This window comes from Pseudogymnoascus destructans (genome assembly GCF_001641265.1).
Source record: "Pseudogymnoascus destructans isolate 20631-21 unplaced genomic scaffold scaffold_17, whole genome shotgun sequence".
Classification (NCBI taxonomy): Eukaryota; Fungi; Ascomycota; class Leotiomycetes; order Thelebolales; family Thelebolaceae; genus Pseudogymnoascus; species Pseudogymnoascus destructans.
The window spans coordinates 881251-895767 of NW_020167536.1; the positions used below are offsets into that span (position 1 = coordinate 881251).

The 14517-nt window shown below is 47.1% G+C and overlaps 5 protein-coding genes across 5 annotated transcripts; 3 read left to right on the forward strand and 2 right to left on the reverse strand.

The window, feature by feature from the left end:
• Positions 1-212: 212 nt before the first annotated feature.
• On the reverse strand, positions 213-1235 carry VC83_07114 (uncharacterized protein). The gene is made up of 2 exons (XM_024470692.1): positions 743-1235; positions 213-683 (listed from the first exon to the last, which is right to left on the reverse strand). The coding sequence occupies exons 1-2, from the start codon at positions 951-953 to the stop codon at positions 280-282; spliced, it is 615 nt and encodes a 204-aa protein (XP_024322055.1). The 5' UTR covers positions 954-1235; the 3' UTR covers positions 213-279.
• Positions 1210-3513, forward strand: VC83_07115 (uncharacterized protein). The gene is made up of 7 exons (XM_024470693.1): positions 1210-1539; positions 1605-1690; positions 1742-2096; positions 2162-2390; positions 2441-2484; positions 2543-2658; positions 2707-3513. The coding sequence occupies exons 1-7, from the start codon at positions 1466-1468 to the stop codon at positions 3300-3302; spliced, it is 1500 nt and encodes a 499-aa protein (XP_024322056.1). The 5' UTR covers positions 1210-1465; the 3' UTR covers positions 3303-3513.
• Positions 3514-4157, reverse strand: MRPS16 (37S ribosomal protein S16, mitochondrial; the record flags this gene model as incomplete). Its single annotated transcript, XM_024470694.1, has 4 exons — positions 3514-3649; positions 3705-3847; positions 3899-3933; positions 3991-4157. The coding sequence occupies 4 exons, from the start codon at positions 4155-4157 to the stop codon at positions 3572-3574; spliced, it is 423 nt and encodes a 140-aa protein (XP_024322053.1). The 3' UTR covers positions 3514-3571.
• Positions 4158-4258: 101 nt separating this feature from the next.
• Positions 4259-5973, forward strand: VC83_07117 (uncharacterized protein). The gene is made up of 7 exons (XM_024470695.1): positions 4259-4459; positions 4522-4630; positions 4697-4762; positions 4823-4917; positions 5109-5205; positions 5261-5489; positions 5545-5973. The coding sequence occupies exons 1-7, from the start codon at positions 4448-4450 to the stop codon at positions 5645-5647; spliced, it is 711 nt and encodes a 236-aa protein (XP_024322054.1). The 5' UTR covers positions 4259-4447; the 3' UTR covers positions 5648-5973.
• A 5742-nt stretch (positions 5974-11715) lies between these two features.
• RSR1 (Ras- protein rsr1) lies at positions 11716-13703 on the forward strand (the record flags this gene model as incomplete). The annotated part of the gene is made up of 9 exons (XM_024470696.1): positions 11716-12612; positions 12666-12703; positions 12758-12784; positions 12847-12926; positions 12981-13003; positions 13059-13087; positions 13146-13155; positions 13219-13469; positions 13543-13703. Exons 1-9 carry the CDS (start codon positions 12593-12595, stop codon positions 13701-13703), a joined length of 639 nt encoding a protein of 212 aa, XP_024322201.1. The 5' UTR covers positions 11716-12592.
• Between the last annotated feature and the right edge of the window lie 814 nt (positions 13704-14517).

Here is a 14517-nt window from a genome sequence, read left to right on the forward strand (position 1 = left end):
GTATTGCACACAGCAGTATTGCACACAGCAGTATTGCACACAGCAGTATTGTAGTATTTTGGATTTTAGAGAGTAATATGGGAGTCCACCATCGCCACGATGGAGACAGTGTTGAGGGCAGGGACAGGAGGACCAGGGCCGAGATTAAATACAACGACTGTGCCTGGGGAAGTTGCCGTATAGGAGATACCATTTTCTTACTGTGTGTGTGATGGATGGACGTTGGGTCGTAGGTGGATGGATGTTGGGTCGTAGGTGGATGGATGTTGGATGAATGTCTCATCCAGCAGCCTCTTCCTGCCGCGCGATTTCTGCTCGGCGTATGCCTTGCTCCGTGCTGTCAATCCTGCCCTCTATCTCTGCCCAGTGCTCGCCAGATTGTAAGATATCCACCGAGTAACACCGCTGGAGGACGGCAGCTGTGCGCTCCTTCAGCGACGCAACAGTCTTCATCTGCGCGGCCTGGAGTGCCTCGAGCTCCGAGACTTGAGGTCTTGTCGCCATGATCTTGGCGGATCGTTCGGCCTCAGGTATCGGGGTATCGCGGATCGACGTCAAGCTCGAGGCGGTCAGCGGGAATGAGGCTGCCGAGGAGAGGACGATGGCTGATTTGGACGATAGGTCAAGTAGAGATGGCGGCACCTCGCTATCGGGGCTGTAGAAGAGATCGGGATGCCGCGCATCTAACCGCACAATGTGAGCTCACTGGTCGCCAACTATCACCTTCAGGGCATCAACTCACGAAGCTTCAATAGGCCCTGAGCAACCTGGGACTTCGCAGCGATCACGTCCAGGCCCTTCTCTAGCTCGTGAAGCCGCTCTGCCACTGACTTCCGCTTGAGGCTGTTGGCATTGCCATCGAGATGTCCGTAGATTGTATACTCAGCCTGACGTAGCCGGGCCTCCAGGAGATCAAGAGTCAGCCTAGCTGCATCATCCGCATCGTGATCCATTGGTATTGAATTGGGGTTCTATCGGTTTATGGTTTATGCTCCCAGCAGTTGCTGGAGGACAATTCGTTAGATATGCACTGACCATTTCCCGATAACCAACGCGCCAAGGAAATGACGAGGCTGAGCATATTGTCAAACGGACCACATTGACGTTGGGAATGATGACCTTGGAGTCTTGGGGTCGGCGCTAGTATCGAGATACTTGGCAATCTCCCCAGACAGAACACAAACCATTCTTCATTCTTCATTCTTCATTCTTCATTCTTCATTCTTCATTCTTTATAATTATATAGTTGTCGCTCTCTTCCAGGCATTCGGTTGCCACGGCGCATGTAATGCGTCTGTTCCTGCCCTTCAAACACCGACACTAAACCAGTATTTGTACCAAACCACGTCGACATCCCAGATTGTCACGCCACCAACGATAACAGCGACCACATAAATCGTCAGACTTTCAGCCCCAACGACAGCATATTCCTCCGCGCTCGTGGAAGGATATCGTGATTGATGCAATGACATATTCCACCATCAATACGTCCGACGCCCAGAGCCCTATGGATAACCCCCAGGTTGGAGGGGGGAGACGGTAAGCATGGACACTATGGGTGGTGGTCCTGTGAGCAACAGTCGCTGATATCACCAACTATTCAGGCAGTGGCCTAAAAGGACATACAAAGATGCGGCTTTTTCGGGCCAGGCGTCGTGGATGAGCAGCAACATCAACTTGGTAAATACGAGTATGTTGCCATCGTGTCCGTCGCCCAAGGGCCCCTACTGATTTTTACAAGTTATCGGCGCTGGAACGTTGGCAATGCCCCTCGCGATGGCACATATGGGTATCCTCCTTGGAACAATCGTCATCATATGGTCTGCAATGACTGCTTCATTCGGCCTTTACCTACAATCTCGATGTGCACGCTACCTTGAACGTGGCCATGCATCATTCTTCGCCCTCTCTCAGATGACTTATCCAAGTGCAGCAGTTATTTTCGACGGCGCAATAGCCATAAAGTGTTTTGGTGTTGGAGTCAGCTACCTCATCATTATTGGAGACTTGATGCCCGGAGTTGTTAAAGGATTCAATCCATCAGCGGCAAACGTACCATTTCTGGTTGACCGTCAATTTTGGATAACAGTCTTTATGTAAATCCCCCCACCCACCTATCCCAAAAGATTCAAATCTTGCAATCGTTACTAACTGATATCAGGCTGGTCGTGATACCTCTATCTTTCCTCCGGCGCCTGGATTCACTGAAGTATACGAGCGTTGTTGCTCTCATCTCCATTGGATATCTGGTCATCCTGGTCGTATATCACTTTGCAAAGGGGGACACTATGGCAGATCGAGGACCAATTCGCGTTGTGCAGTGGGAAAGTGCGATTGCGGCGTTCAGTAGTCTGCCTGTGATTGTTTTCGCCTATACGTGCCATCAGAATGTGAGTCTTTCCGATTGAACGCGTCTGACAGGCGGCCTAACAATAAACAGATGTTCTCCATTGTGAACGAGATTAAAGACAACTCCCCTCGCACGTGAGTTGTTTAATAGGCGCCAATTGCTCATCTGCAAATGCTAATAAACTTTTTGCAGTATCAAGAGCGTCATCGGCGCGAGTATCGGGTCTGCTTGTTCTACTTATATTGTAGTCGCAATCACCGGGTATCTGTCATTCGGCAGTGATGTTGCCGGGAATATTGTCGGAATGTGTATGATATACGCTTCCGTTACCTTTGTGCTTTGCTGACATTTCCCAGACGTCCCTAATGTTGCCTCTACAATTGCAAAGGCTGCGATAGTCGTCCTCGTTATATTTTCATTCCCACTTCAAGTCCATCCCTGCAGGGCATCTGTTGTTGCCGTACTTAAATGGCGTCCTGCCAGATGGACAAAGTCGAGAGAAACAAGCGTATCGCCTTCGAGGGCTGCACCACTACTTCCAGGGTCTACTGGCCACTCTGGCCGTGCTGAGGTCATTGGCGACGTCAAGTTTGCTGCCATCACGACCGTGATTGTGGTCCTCAGCTATATTGTAGCTATGTCTGTGTCGTCATTGGACACCGTCCTTGCTTATGTGGGGGCCACTGGCAGTACCAGCATCAGCTTTATTCTGCCCGGTATCTTTTACTACAAGATTTCTTCGCCTGATTCCATTCACCACCAGAGACTTGCAAAGGATGACGAGGATAGTGCTTCGGCCACGAACGGACTATTTGAGGAGAGTGGCGCAGTTAGGAAGGCTTCTCACAAGGAAGCAATTATCCGCTATTTGGCATTGGGTTTGGTCATCTACGGTTTCATCGTCATGGCGACTTGCCTGACTACTAATACTTATTTCTTGATAACGCATTGAATTTAACTTGGTTTTATGCTGGGTTGAGGGGTAGTCTAGCGACAGCATTGTGTTGGGGTTGGCGTTTGTTTGGGGTTCTAAACAGATTGGCTAGATAGAGTTCGTTATTGGGGTTCACGAGGCATGATATATAGATGGGAATCATAAGATTGTACATAAAATTACATAGAGGTCGATTACACAACAGTCCTCTTGGACTGCAAATACAGATGCCTCGAATCCCCTAATCTGTTAAAACGCCACGCTATGCACTGCCCGAGTGAACATCACTACACTGCCTTCCCTGCTTCGCCCGCAGCGGGTTTGGCGCTCTGGTTTCCCCGAAATTTCGGCTCCATAAGCCCAACCTAAATCTAAGTCAGCCTCTGTGTCATTCTATCACCATCCAAAAGAAGCTCTCACCATAGAAAGCAGTCTCCAAGCTGGATCCGACGGCTGTGCGCCAACTCCTAGCCAGTATCTCGCCCTCACCGAGTCCAACCGGATATCCTTAAACAGCCTTCCCTCGCCATCCTCTGGCTTCTTTGGTATCGGGTCATATGTGCCTGCCAATCGTTAGTGACCTACTCCTCCCCAGCTATCGATCCTCCACATACCGAGCACTTCGAGGGGCTTGCTGTTTCTTGCGGTTCTGCAGCACAATCAATTAGTCGTTGTCCCCCCTCAGGTACGCTCCAGATCAACAAACCTCGCTTGCGCCACCACGATATTGTAGAAGGGGGCCTTCCGCCTCCCAAATCGTGCTAGGCGTATCTTAACAACCATGGTGTGCGAATTGACAATGGTCGGGGCTGTGAGGTGGTCGTTCGAAATCTCGGAAACGCGATACGACAACTTTTGGCGGTTGGTGGTCATCGGGAAATTATATCGCCGACCCTCTCTTTGGCCCTTTGCAGCTCCGTAGATTATGTAAGCGTGGGTTGGGTTTCTGGGCGGTATCATGACGTCAGGTTTGCTGGTATTTGGTGCGATTAAATAATTATAAGAGCTAGATTGATGCACGGTTATTGTCCTGTTTATTGTTTCTGACTGAAGATATTGTTCTTTTGGGGCACTTTACAAGTGGCTTTGTTCAATCTACATCTATTTCTCACTTTCTCCTGTTTAGTGGGTTCCGTGGAATATCCAATATATTTTACTGCAAAATGGCTTTGAAGGTAGGATACAGTCCCTTCTTTGGTATATACCCATCTTCGAGATTGAGGCTTACAGGATAAAGACTCTAAGTGCCAAGAGCGCCGCTGCTCTCGATCAAGACCTGATGACTGTCGGTGCCTTTTCCATCGATCAGCTGATGGAACTGGCAGGCTTGTCAGTATCACAAGCTGGTATGTGCGACGGGAATCTTGGGCCGTTGGTCCCACAAGGCTTCTCAGTCTCCTAACTCGTACCAGTCTACCGTCTTCATCCTCCGAGCAGAGGTCGCCGAATCTTGGTTGCATGCGGCCCTGGTAACAATGGTGATAGGCCCCCTCCCTCAAAGTCAGTGGAGAGTAGAGGATACTGACGTGAATACGAAGGCGGAGATGGCTTGGTTGCAGCCCGACATCTTTGGCACTATGGCTATAAACCGACAATATATTACCCCAAGCAAAGCAAGAACAACCTGTATCAGGTAGGTTTGAGTATCTCTCTATCTCAGAATGGCCCCAGTCTCTAGCCACTCGCCCCTATTCTGTGGAAAGCAAGAGCTTCCATGGTCCAGTTTACCCATATTGCTTAGTTTAACGCTTCGTCACTTCTCTCCGTGCTCAGTCTGCCTTGCCTTCTGGTGATTTGGGCGAATGCTAACATGCTCCTCGGCAGCGTTTATCTACTCAGTTGAAAAGCCTAAACATTCCCTTTGTAGACGACTTCCACTCTGCCATTGAGGAGACAGATCATGTGGTCGATGCGATCTTTGGTATGTAATATCATGAAATCAGCGGGGCTTGACATTTCATTGATCGCAAAAATAGGGTTCAGTTTCACTGGCGAAGTGAGAGACCCCTTCGGGCCTGTTATAGAAGCTTTAGCAAAGTCCAAGGTAGATGTAACTTCTGTTGATGCCCCGTCGTCATGGAACATTGAATCTGGTCCTCCAACTTCGGGACCAGGAAAGGATTTTAATCCTACCTCACTTGTCAGTTTAACGGCGCCGAAGCCACTGTCGAAATGGTTCAAGGGAAGGCATTTCTTGGGAGGCAGGTGAGTGGTTGAGCACATTTTTGGGACTTCAAGAATCGTAGCTGACAGCCATAAGATTCGTCAGTCCAGATATTGCAAATAAATACGACCTGTCAATTCCAGAATACCCTGGAATTGATCAGGTTGTGGAGCTTGACAATTCCAACCGGAAGCTATGAGGGAAAATGATGCGAATTATAATATATTTAAATTGCCGGTTATTGACCACGGGTGAAATTCCATCCACTCTTTCATCAACTAATTACCATCTAAGTTGAGTAAATAAATGGCTATACGCGCGCACGGGTGTGGATTCACATTTTTAGTGTTGCGGTATAACGTAGGTCGTGGCCATAACGGGGCTATGGCCATACCGGGAATCTGGCAACCACCACTAAATCAATGGTCACGTGACTACAATTAAAACCTTAATAACTTTTGTACAGTAAAAATATGATAAGTCAATATGCTTTTAGCCAATATTTACGTTATCTCAATATCTTTTTCTGTACGGAAGCTTTTTACATACAAAACACAATACATCCGATATCGTGAGATCCTCCTTGAATATTGACTTATGCTAATCTTTTGAATCTTATAGAATGCCTTTGAGAAAGCTCAATTCAATGACGATTGAACAGCGTCGTGCTCTTCAACAATGGACCATCAACAAAACACCTCGACCTTCCCAAAAAGATTGTATCGCCTGGTTTTTTGAGAAGTACAACATTCGAATTAGTCAATCTACAGTCTCGGAATCCCTTAGCAGCTGATTTATCAACCTTGATGATCTGATTAATACACCAACAATAGGGAAGAGTAATTATACGAATATACGTTGACGGGAAGTGGCTTGGCCAGATATTGAGGCTATTCTTTTTGAGTGGCAAGAATGAATCGATTCAAAAGGAGGTTTTACAACTGCGGAGATCTTACAAGAGAAGGCAAAGCGAATTTGGTCACAACTACCACAATATCAAGGGAAGCCTTCACCAGAGTTTAGCATTGCTTGGATACAGAAATTTGGACTACGTCACAACATCCAGAATAGAAAGGTGCATCAGTCAGTGAGACAGCAGAGGATGAGATGAGGGCTATTCAGACAGTGGCTGGGGAGTATTTAGAGGACAACATTTATAACATGGACGAGACGGGTTTATACTGGAAGATGATGCCATCTCGTGGGCTTTCTACAATGGAGGCTTGAGTAGGAAGGAAGATGGACAAGGCAAGGATGTCTGTCGTATTCTGTTGTAATGCTGCTGGTACTGATCAATGCCTACTTGGTTTATTGGCAAGGTGAAAACGCCTTGAGCTTTACGAAACATCAACGTCATAGCAATGGGAGGGGTTGTGTAATGGTGGGTGCACCAGATGTGAGAATCTAGCCACCCAAGGAAGGGATGATTTTACTAAGACAACACACTGTCTTAGGAAAAAGAGCCAAAGGGTCATAGCTTAGACTATTCCACAATGCAGCAATCAGGTGTATTATAGTGGAGTGGTTTAGACAAGTTGTAACAAATGTTGAGTCTGAGAACTCAGGGATAAGTCAGAGGTTAGCACCTCACTGACTTTTCAGAAACAAGGAGTAACAAGATCAATGCTTGGAAGCTTGGAAAAGACATGGAAGTATGTGATAGTCGATTTACTGTATTGTCTGCTTGCCCTTTCTTAAGGAAAGGGCAATCCTATTTATGCTAAAGGAGTGTAGTTCTCTCATTTTCCAAGACTTTCCATGACTAACCAGGCTTGGTAACTGTAGTCGATGTAAGAGAATCCCATAGAACCATCTCCTAGGTTCCTAGCCTATAAGAAGTGAAAGGAGGTCCAAGGTCAGAGTACCCCTATAGACAAATTATGTCATAACTTAACCAATCTTGTGGGTAACTAAGGAGCGATGACGTGTAATGAATCATAGAGGGTTGTAGAAGCTTTTGGAGCTATCGTTCATGTTCCTAGGCCTCTAAGTTGGTAGAGATATGTCATGTGTAGTATTAGCCCAGTAACTAAGGAGTGATGTCATGTAATGAATCATAGAGGGTTGTAGAGATATGCTATGTGGTCATATCGGTCCAGTAACTAAGGAGCAATGACGTGTAATGAATCATAGAGGGTTGTAGCAATCGTTGAGTAGTATTGCTCTTGTTGTTAGTGTGACAAGCCAAAATATGTATAGTGACTTGTAGATTTGAGGAGGAGATTTCTAAGTTTGCTCTTGAGTTTGATAGCAAACTGAGTGCAACGAATGTCAGTATGACAGTTTGGAGGTGGAATAAGAAGGCTTGGATGAATCAGTTTATTATGGCAGAATGGTTAAGGGCTTTTTATGCTCGTATTGGTACAATATGGGAGGTTCTTCTTACCATGGACAAGTTTTCAGCACATATCATGGCCCTCAAATCGACACTGTTACGATTATAGCTTACAGCTTGTTACGGTTGTTACGGTTGTTACGGGTGCAGCCTTAGCCACCAAGGCTACAACCGCTAAGTGGACAACTGTATATTATGAGGAATAGCCTCACCTTCCTTCCTTCTTCTTCTTCTTCTCTCTTTAGATTCAATCTAGCTTATTATTCTCCGGACTGGCTTCTTGACCTCCGTGACCATCATAACAGACACCACCCCCTGCGAATATCTGAGTTATCTTGCTTCCTCCAAATGCAACAAGTCAATTTCAAGCCCTAGATCAAGGTATCATTGCCTCTGTCAAAGCTCATTACTGTCGACAATGGCTCCTTTACATCCTTGACGCTTTTGAAAGGAATGAAGATCCTGTCCAAACGATGAATATACGACTTGCTATTCGATGGCTTCTTTGATCCTGGAATCACGCCTTACAAACTCGACAATCTATAACTGTTTTCGAAAGAGTACAATTATTCAAAAGCCTTCTTGGTAGGACATTCATTGTAACGCTGACTTCTAAACGATAGAAGACACAGAGGTTCTCTTGCGTAAAGGTTTACTTATCAGAGGAGGCAGGGGATCAGACACAAAGGCTTCAAGTAACACGTTACTAGTATATAACAAATACTGTATTGAGTTGAGCACGAAGCTCCTACTAAGGAAATACTATCTACTTATATAGTGGCGTCGTGCCTAGTGGACTCTTGGGAACTCACTTGAGTCCTCGGAGTCCTGGACTCTTAGGACTCTTCTCATCATCCTGCGAGTCCGTCACGTGCCTAGTGGACTCCTGGGAACTCACTCGAGTCCTCGGAGTCCTGGACTCTTAGGACTCTTCTCATCATCCTGCGAGTCCGTCACGTGATACTTTCGGAACTACTATTCCCCGCTGCCCCTCCAGGTACCAGGGCCGGTCTCATGCGACCTCCCTCCTTCCTGTCCTGTAGTTGGCCAGCCTTCTTGTTCCGTCGTAACATTCATAAGCTCGGTGTCCAGTTTGCTTTCAATGGAAGCAGCGGCCTTCCTGCATTAGCTTCTCAGTTGCAGGGTTCTGATGTGGTGCACGATATAGTCTTGGTGGTCTAAAGCTAGCAGGTGGGTTTGTAGTAGGCTCCTTAGCCTTACTGTAAAAGTCTTGTGGCTTAAAGGCTTGCTGAATAACTTGAGGGACAGTGCGAGCGTGTAAGGAAGGCCATCACGTGCCACCACGTGAGGTCCCTTTCATAAGCGGCCCATAGGGCTCGGTAAAATAGGGCACAAGGTGCATAGATAAAAGGGGTTGGAGGCCTCGGAAGAAGGCCTCCAGTCAATAGTCGATGTATCTACGTAGACCTATTGTGCTTACAGAATACAATACCTTCCTGCCTCCTGACCTTGTTCCCTGGACTCCCGTGAGACCCTTAGGCTTACGATCCTTACAGAGCGTCTTGGATTTGACGTTGCTGGATATTCTGATCAATCAGTAAGCACTTTTGTGCAAAGGCATGAAGAGAGCTTGGATTTATCTCTGCTATTAAAGCAGTCTGCATCTTCGTATTAACCTTATGGTGGAGGTCATCAATGAGGGTCTATTCTGAGTAATCCAGTTCAACAGTGAGTCTCTGGAACTCTGCCCAAAAGGTAGCAAAGTTATCCTTGTTTTGGAAGAGCTTTCTATAAGCGCGTTGTGCAGTAAAGCGGCGGTCTGGATCACTGAAGACTCTGTCTAGGACTTCAAACATTCCCAACAGTTTGAAACTTGTTCTGAGTAGATTGAAGGCGTGGATTGATGTGAGAGGAGGCTTTGCCACCTAGTCTGCTTTGCACATAACCCATCTGAAGGGCTGGAGTAGGAAAATGGTCAAGGTTCGCCTCAAGCTTCATCTTTATCTTAATGCTCCAATCGTCATAAGCTGGCTCTATTCCGTCTGTGAGAGTAGGAGGGTCCGGGATCTTGGTGGATTTCTGGTGTGATTCTCTATTGCGAGTAGTGCTGCTTTTTGACTTCTCATTTTCAAGATATTTCACAACAGCAGCTTGTCCTGCAATTGTCTGCTCATGAGCTTGGATAACCTCTTGTAGCTGGCTGATATTGTCAACATATGTAGCCTTCTTCTCTCGACTCTTCTGGAGGGTAGTATTGTAGAGCTGGGTGACATGATCATAATCCTCCATCATCTGCTTTTGGATTTGAAGTGCAGCCTCTCTCTGGGCTTGGCTCCAGGTGCTCACAACTGAGAGATCTTTAAGCTCCCAAATGCGAAGGGTAGCTTGGTGTTCTGGATCCTCGAGTAGTGTTTCCCTTCTATTGTAGGTGTGGCTTTCTAAGCAGTCCTCATTGCTTGTAGTAGATTGGTTTCTTGTCCTTGATCTTGACTCCTGTCACGGATGACATGTCCTTGTGCATCGCGTGCCATTATAGCAGGCTTCACTTCTTGTCCTTGGAATTGTCAAGGTCAGGATCTTCTTCTGACTTTGTTGGTATCAGGAACTAGACACGTATGTGGTGAAGGCCCTATTATGCAGTTGTCAGCTGTACGAGCCACTCAAGAGGAGCGCACTTCTGTCACGGTTATATCCTTGTTGAGGGAGCGTCACGGAAAGGTCTAATTCTGCTGATATAATGTTCTGGGTTCTTGTCATACTGACATTCGTTGCACCCAGTTTGCTATCAAACTCAAGAGCAAACTTAGAAATCTCCTCCTCAAACCTACAAGTCACCATACATATCTTGGCTTATCACACCAACAACAGAAGCAATACTACTGAACGATTGCTGCAAACTCTTCTACTACATCTGTTTATGCTACATACATCACAGCATATCATTTGGACACTCATTGAACAAGTTATTAAGAAAATCTCCTCCTTAAGGGGGTGGGCCAATACTACCACATGGCATATCTCTACCAACTAGAGGCCTAGGAACATGAACGATAGCTCTAGAAGCTTCTACAACCCTCTATGATTCATTACATGTCATCGCTCCTTAGTTACCCACAAGATTGGTTAAGTTATGACATAATTTGTCTATAGGGGTACTCTGACCTTGGACCTCCTTTCACTTCCTATAGGCTAGGAACCCAAGAGATGGTTCTATGGGATTCTCTTACATCGACTACAGTTACCAAGCCTGGTTAGTCATGGAAAGTCATGGAAAATGAGAGAACTACACTCCTTTGGCATAATAGGATTGCCCTTTCCTTAAGAAAGGGCAAGCAGGCAATACAGTAAATCGACTATCACATACTTCCACGTCTTTTACAAGCTTCCAAGCATTCATCTTGTTACTCCTTGTTTCTGAAAAGTCAGTGAGGTGTTAACCTGTGACAGACTCAACATTTGTTGCAACTTGTCTGAACCACTTCACTACATCACACACCTGATTGCTGCGTTGTGGAATAGTCTAAGCTATGACCCTTTGGCTCTTTTTCCTAAGACAGTGTGTTGTCTTAGTAAAATCATCCCTTCCTTGGGTGTGCTAGATTCTCACATCTGGTGCACCCACCATTACATAATCCAGATATTGAGAGTATGAAGGCATATTTAATATCTGTATTATCTTCTACTCTACAAAATACGAATTGACGATGCCTATTTACTGACTTTACCCCTATTTTTAGCCCCGAACGCTACATTCCTTGGCACTGTTAGCCCGGCAAGGACTTTTGGTACACGCCTCTGTAGAAACATTTCGTTTTTCTTATCTTATCTTATCTTATCTTATCTTATCTTATCTTATCGCTTATATAAACTATACCTAATTAGGTAATAACTAAGGCTAATAAGGTATAGATTATAGTCATGATTATAAATCATGATTATGATTATACGCTTTATAAATAATCATGATTATGATTACGACTAAATAATCATGATTATAATTGATTTTCTAACCCTGGCGGCTGCCGCCTAGAGATGTCTATTTTGAGCTTTGAGAGATGCAGGAGGACAGCAAACGCAAGGGCGAATTAACGGCCATGCAAAGGACGTTTTTACTCGCAGTAATCGGGGTTATGGGTATCAATTTGTATATTTTTCGGAAAATAAAGTGACGTTGCACACGGTAGCTCCCTAGGCCCCCTAACATAGTAGTAGTTATGACCATACATGCCTCTATTCTCGAAATAAAGGAGTTGATGGTGTCATATGCTAACAACCATGGGAAAGAAAAAGGAATCCCTCAACTCGTCTACGTGCCAAGGAGGGCCAATCCAAAGCGGCAGAGTGTCTCATGCAATACATATGCATGGGATCTTCCCGTACAGCCGTAGTCTGGTGGAGAGAACCATCATATATGGGTTTGGTCTCCACAAACCCTATTCAAACCTTTTTCCCCCAATATTAATATGTGAAAGGCGTAGCAAAACACGACCGCCTCGCAATCTCCAGTTCTGTTGTCAGCTATTACTAGCCATTGATAGCCACTGCGCGAGACTGCAAAAGGAGCTCGGTGAAGGAGCGCGTAACCTTCTTTTCCAAAACTTCCGCGCACGGGGAAATTTCCCACGTCACAAGAAAATTCGCCCAGCCATTTTCACGTGACGTGACCTAGTTTCTCTGTCAAGAGGGGAGACCGCTGCTGGGGCCATCCACTCCCTATTCCATACTCACATAGGGGCTGAGAGATAGGGCTGTGGAGCCACAACTAGACCCTCAGAGAAGGCTATCACGGACCGGAGGCAAAACGTAGAGGTACAGAGCCAATTGGCTCAACCGGACCACTCCTTGATCATGCCCAACAGGTACCAGAGGTTTGACACCTCCACGCCGCCGGGGACGTGCTGTTTCTGACCGCATATTATAGCAACAGGAGGGACTATCATATCGTCGTCCTGGGCGCAGGTATGACCCCCCCCACACGGACTTGGAGAGCACCTGAAGCTAACGCGGCACAAGGGGGCGTGGGCAAGAGTTGCCTTACAGGTACTTTGTCTACATGACACTGAATCCTGGCAGCGTAAACGAGTATCTGACACCCAATATAGCGCAGTTTGTCCAAAATGTGTGGATAGAGAGCTATGATCCCACCATCGAGGATTCGTACAGGAAGCAGATCCAAGTCGATGTAAGCCCGCCCTGCCAATGTCTCCGTTTTCCCAACTAACATCACTTTCCGCAGGGGAGGCAATGCATGTTAGAGATGTACGGAACCCCCTCCTGATCAGGGCCCCAAGAGCCCCCAACTCACGCCTCACAGCCTCGACACCGCAGGAACTGAACAGTTCAGTAAGTCCACCTAGAGACCTCGCCCACGCGATCCTCTCTTGCTGACCCTCCCACCTAGCCGCAATGAGGTAGGACCAGCCCCCTACGCCGCCACCGCACGCGTGATCCCAGAATCCTAATGCCGCCCCTAGGGAACTGTACATGAAGACGGGCCAGGGCTTCCTCCTTGTCTTCTCCATCACCAGCCGCAGCAGCCTGGAGGAGCTCTCGGAGCTGCGCGAGCAGATCATCCGCATCAAGGACGACGAGCACGTGCCCATCGTCATCGTGGGGAATAAGTCCGATCTCGAGGGCGACCGCATGGTGAGTCGGTCCAAGGCTTTCGCGCTGAGCCAGAGCTGGGGAGATGCGCCGTACTACGAGACGTCGGCGAGGCGACGAGGTGAGTTTGCGTCCCTACCCTGTCCACGCTGTCCCTGGAGGCAGTCACCACGTGCGGAATCTCATGCATACAGCGAACGTCGATGAGGTCTTCATCGATCTCTGTCGGCAGATCATCCGCAAGGGCAACGACGTGACGCAGGAGCCGGAATACGAGCCCGAAGCGCCGAAGAAGGAGAAGACGCGCCGGCACCTGCTGCGCCGGAAGGACGGGCCTTGGTGCACGATCCTGTGAGCGTTGAGCGGGTATGCTGCGGGGAGGGGCGCGAGGGGCAGGGGATGAGGGATGGTCCGCCCGGCCCTTAGATAGTTGGTGCGAGCCTGAAAGGAGTCTGGTATAGACAAAATCTCAAGATATGCGGGAGCGCGGTTTGATGGATCTAGGACATAATTATATGTACAGGGATATGATCTCTACAGTCTGTCTCCTGGCGAATAAAGCACAGTGCTATCTCTATGCCTCGGCTAATGCGTCACTGCTTGTATTTGCGGCATTCTGCTGGTGCCAGAGATGATATTGCATGTGTTATGCTACCAGTGCGTGTGCCCGTCCATGTGCGACTTTCTCAGAGGTATCACCAGGTAGACTTCAACAGTCGCGGAAAAAGCGTACCAACGAATGATGTGATGATGTGAACCTGCAATAGAACCGAACAAAAGTATGCCGTGGAGCAACAACAAAAGTCTATATGTAGGTATTCCGAATCAACTGAGCACACTCCCTAGCTATGTGGGCATCCGGTCTCTAAAATGATCGAAAACAAAAAAAATCAAAAAGGCGCCGTGAACCCGAGCACCCCCTCGCGTTCCCCGCAAACACAAAACAAGACAAGACCGCAACAAATAAAAAGGGATTGAATAGCTTTCAACACACAGCCATTTCCGTTTAACATACATATGCTCCCAGCGCAAGAAGCTAGCCGTGCTTCCCTAGTTGGGAGGGGGATAAAAAGGTATGCCTGCCTGTCCATGCGCCCAACATGCAAATCCCACATGATGCGCCCAGATCGTACAGATGATTTCAAAAGTTTGCAAAAATAAAGAGCAGA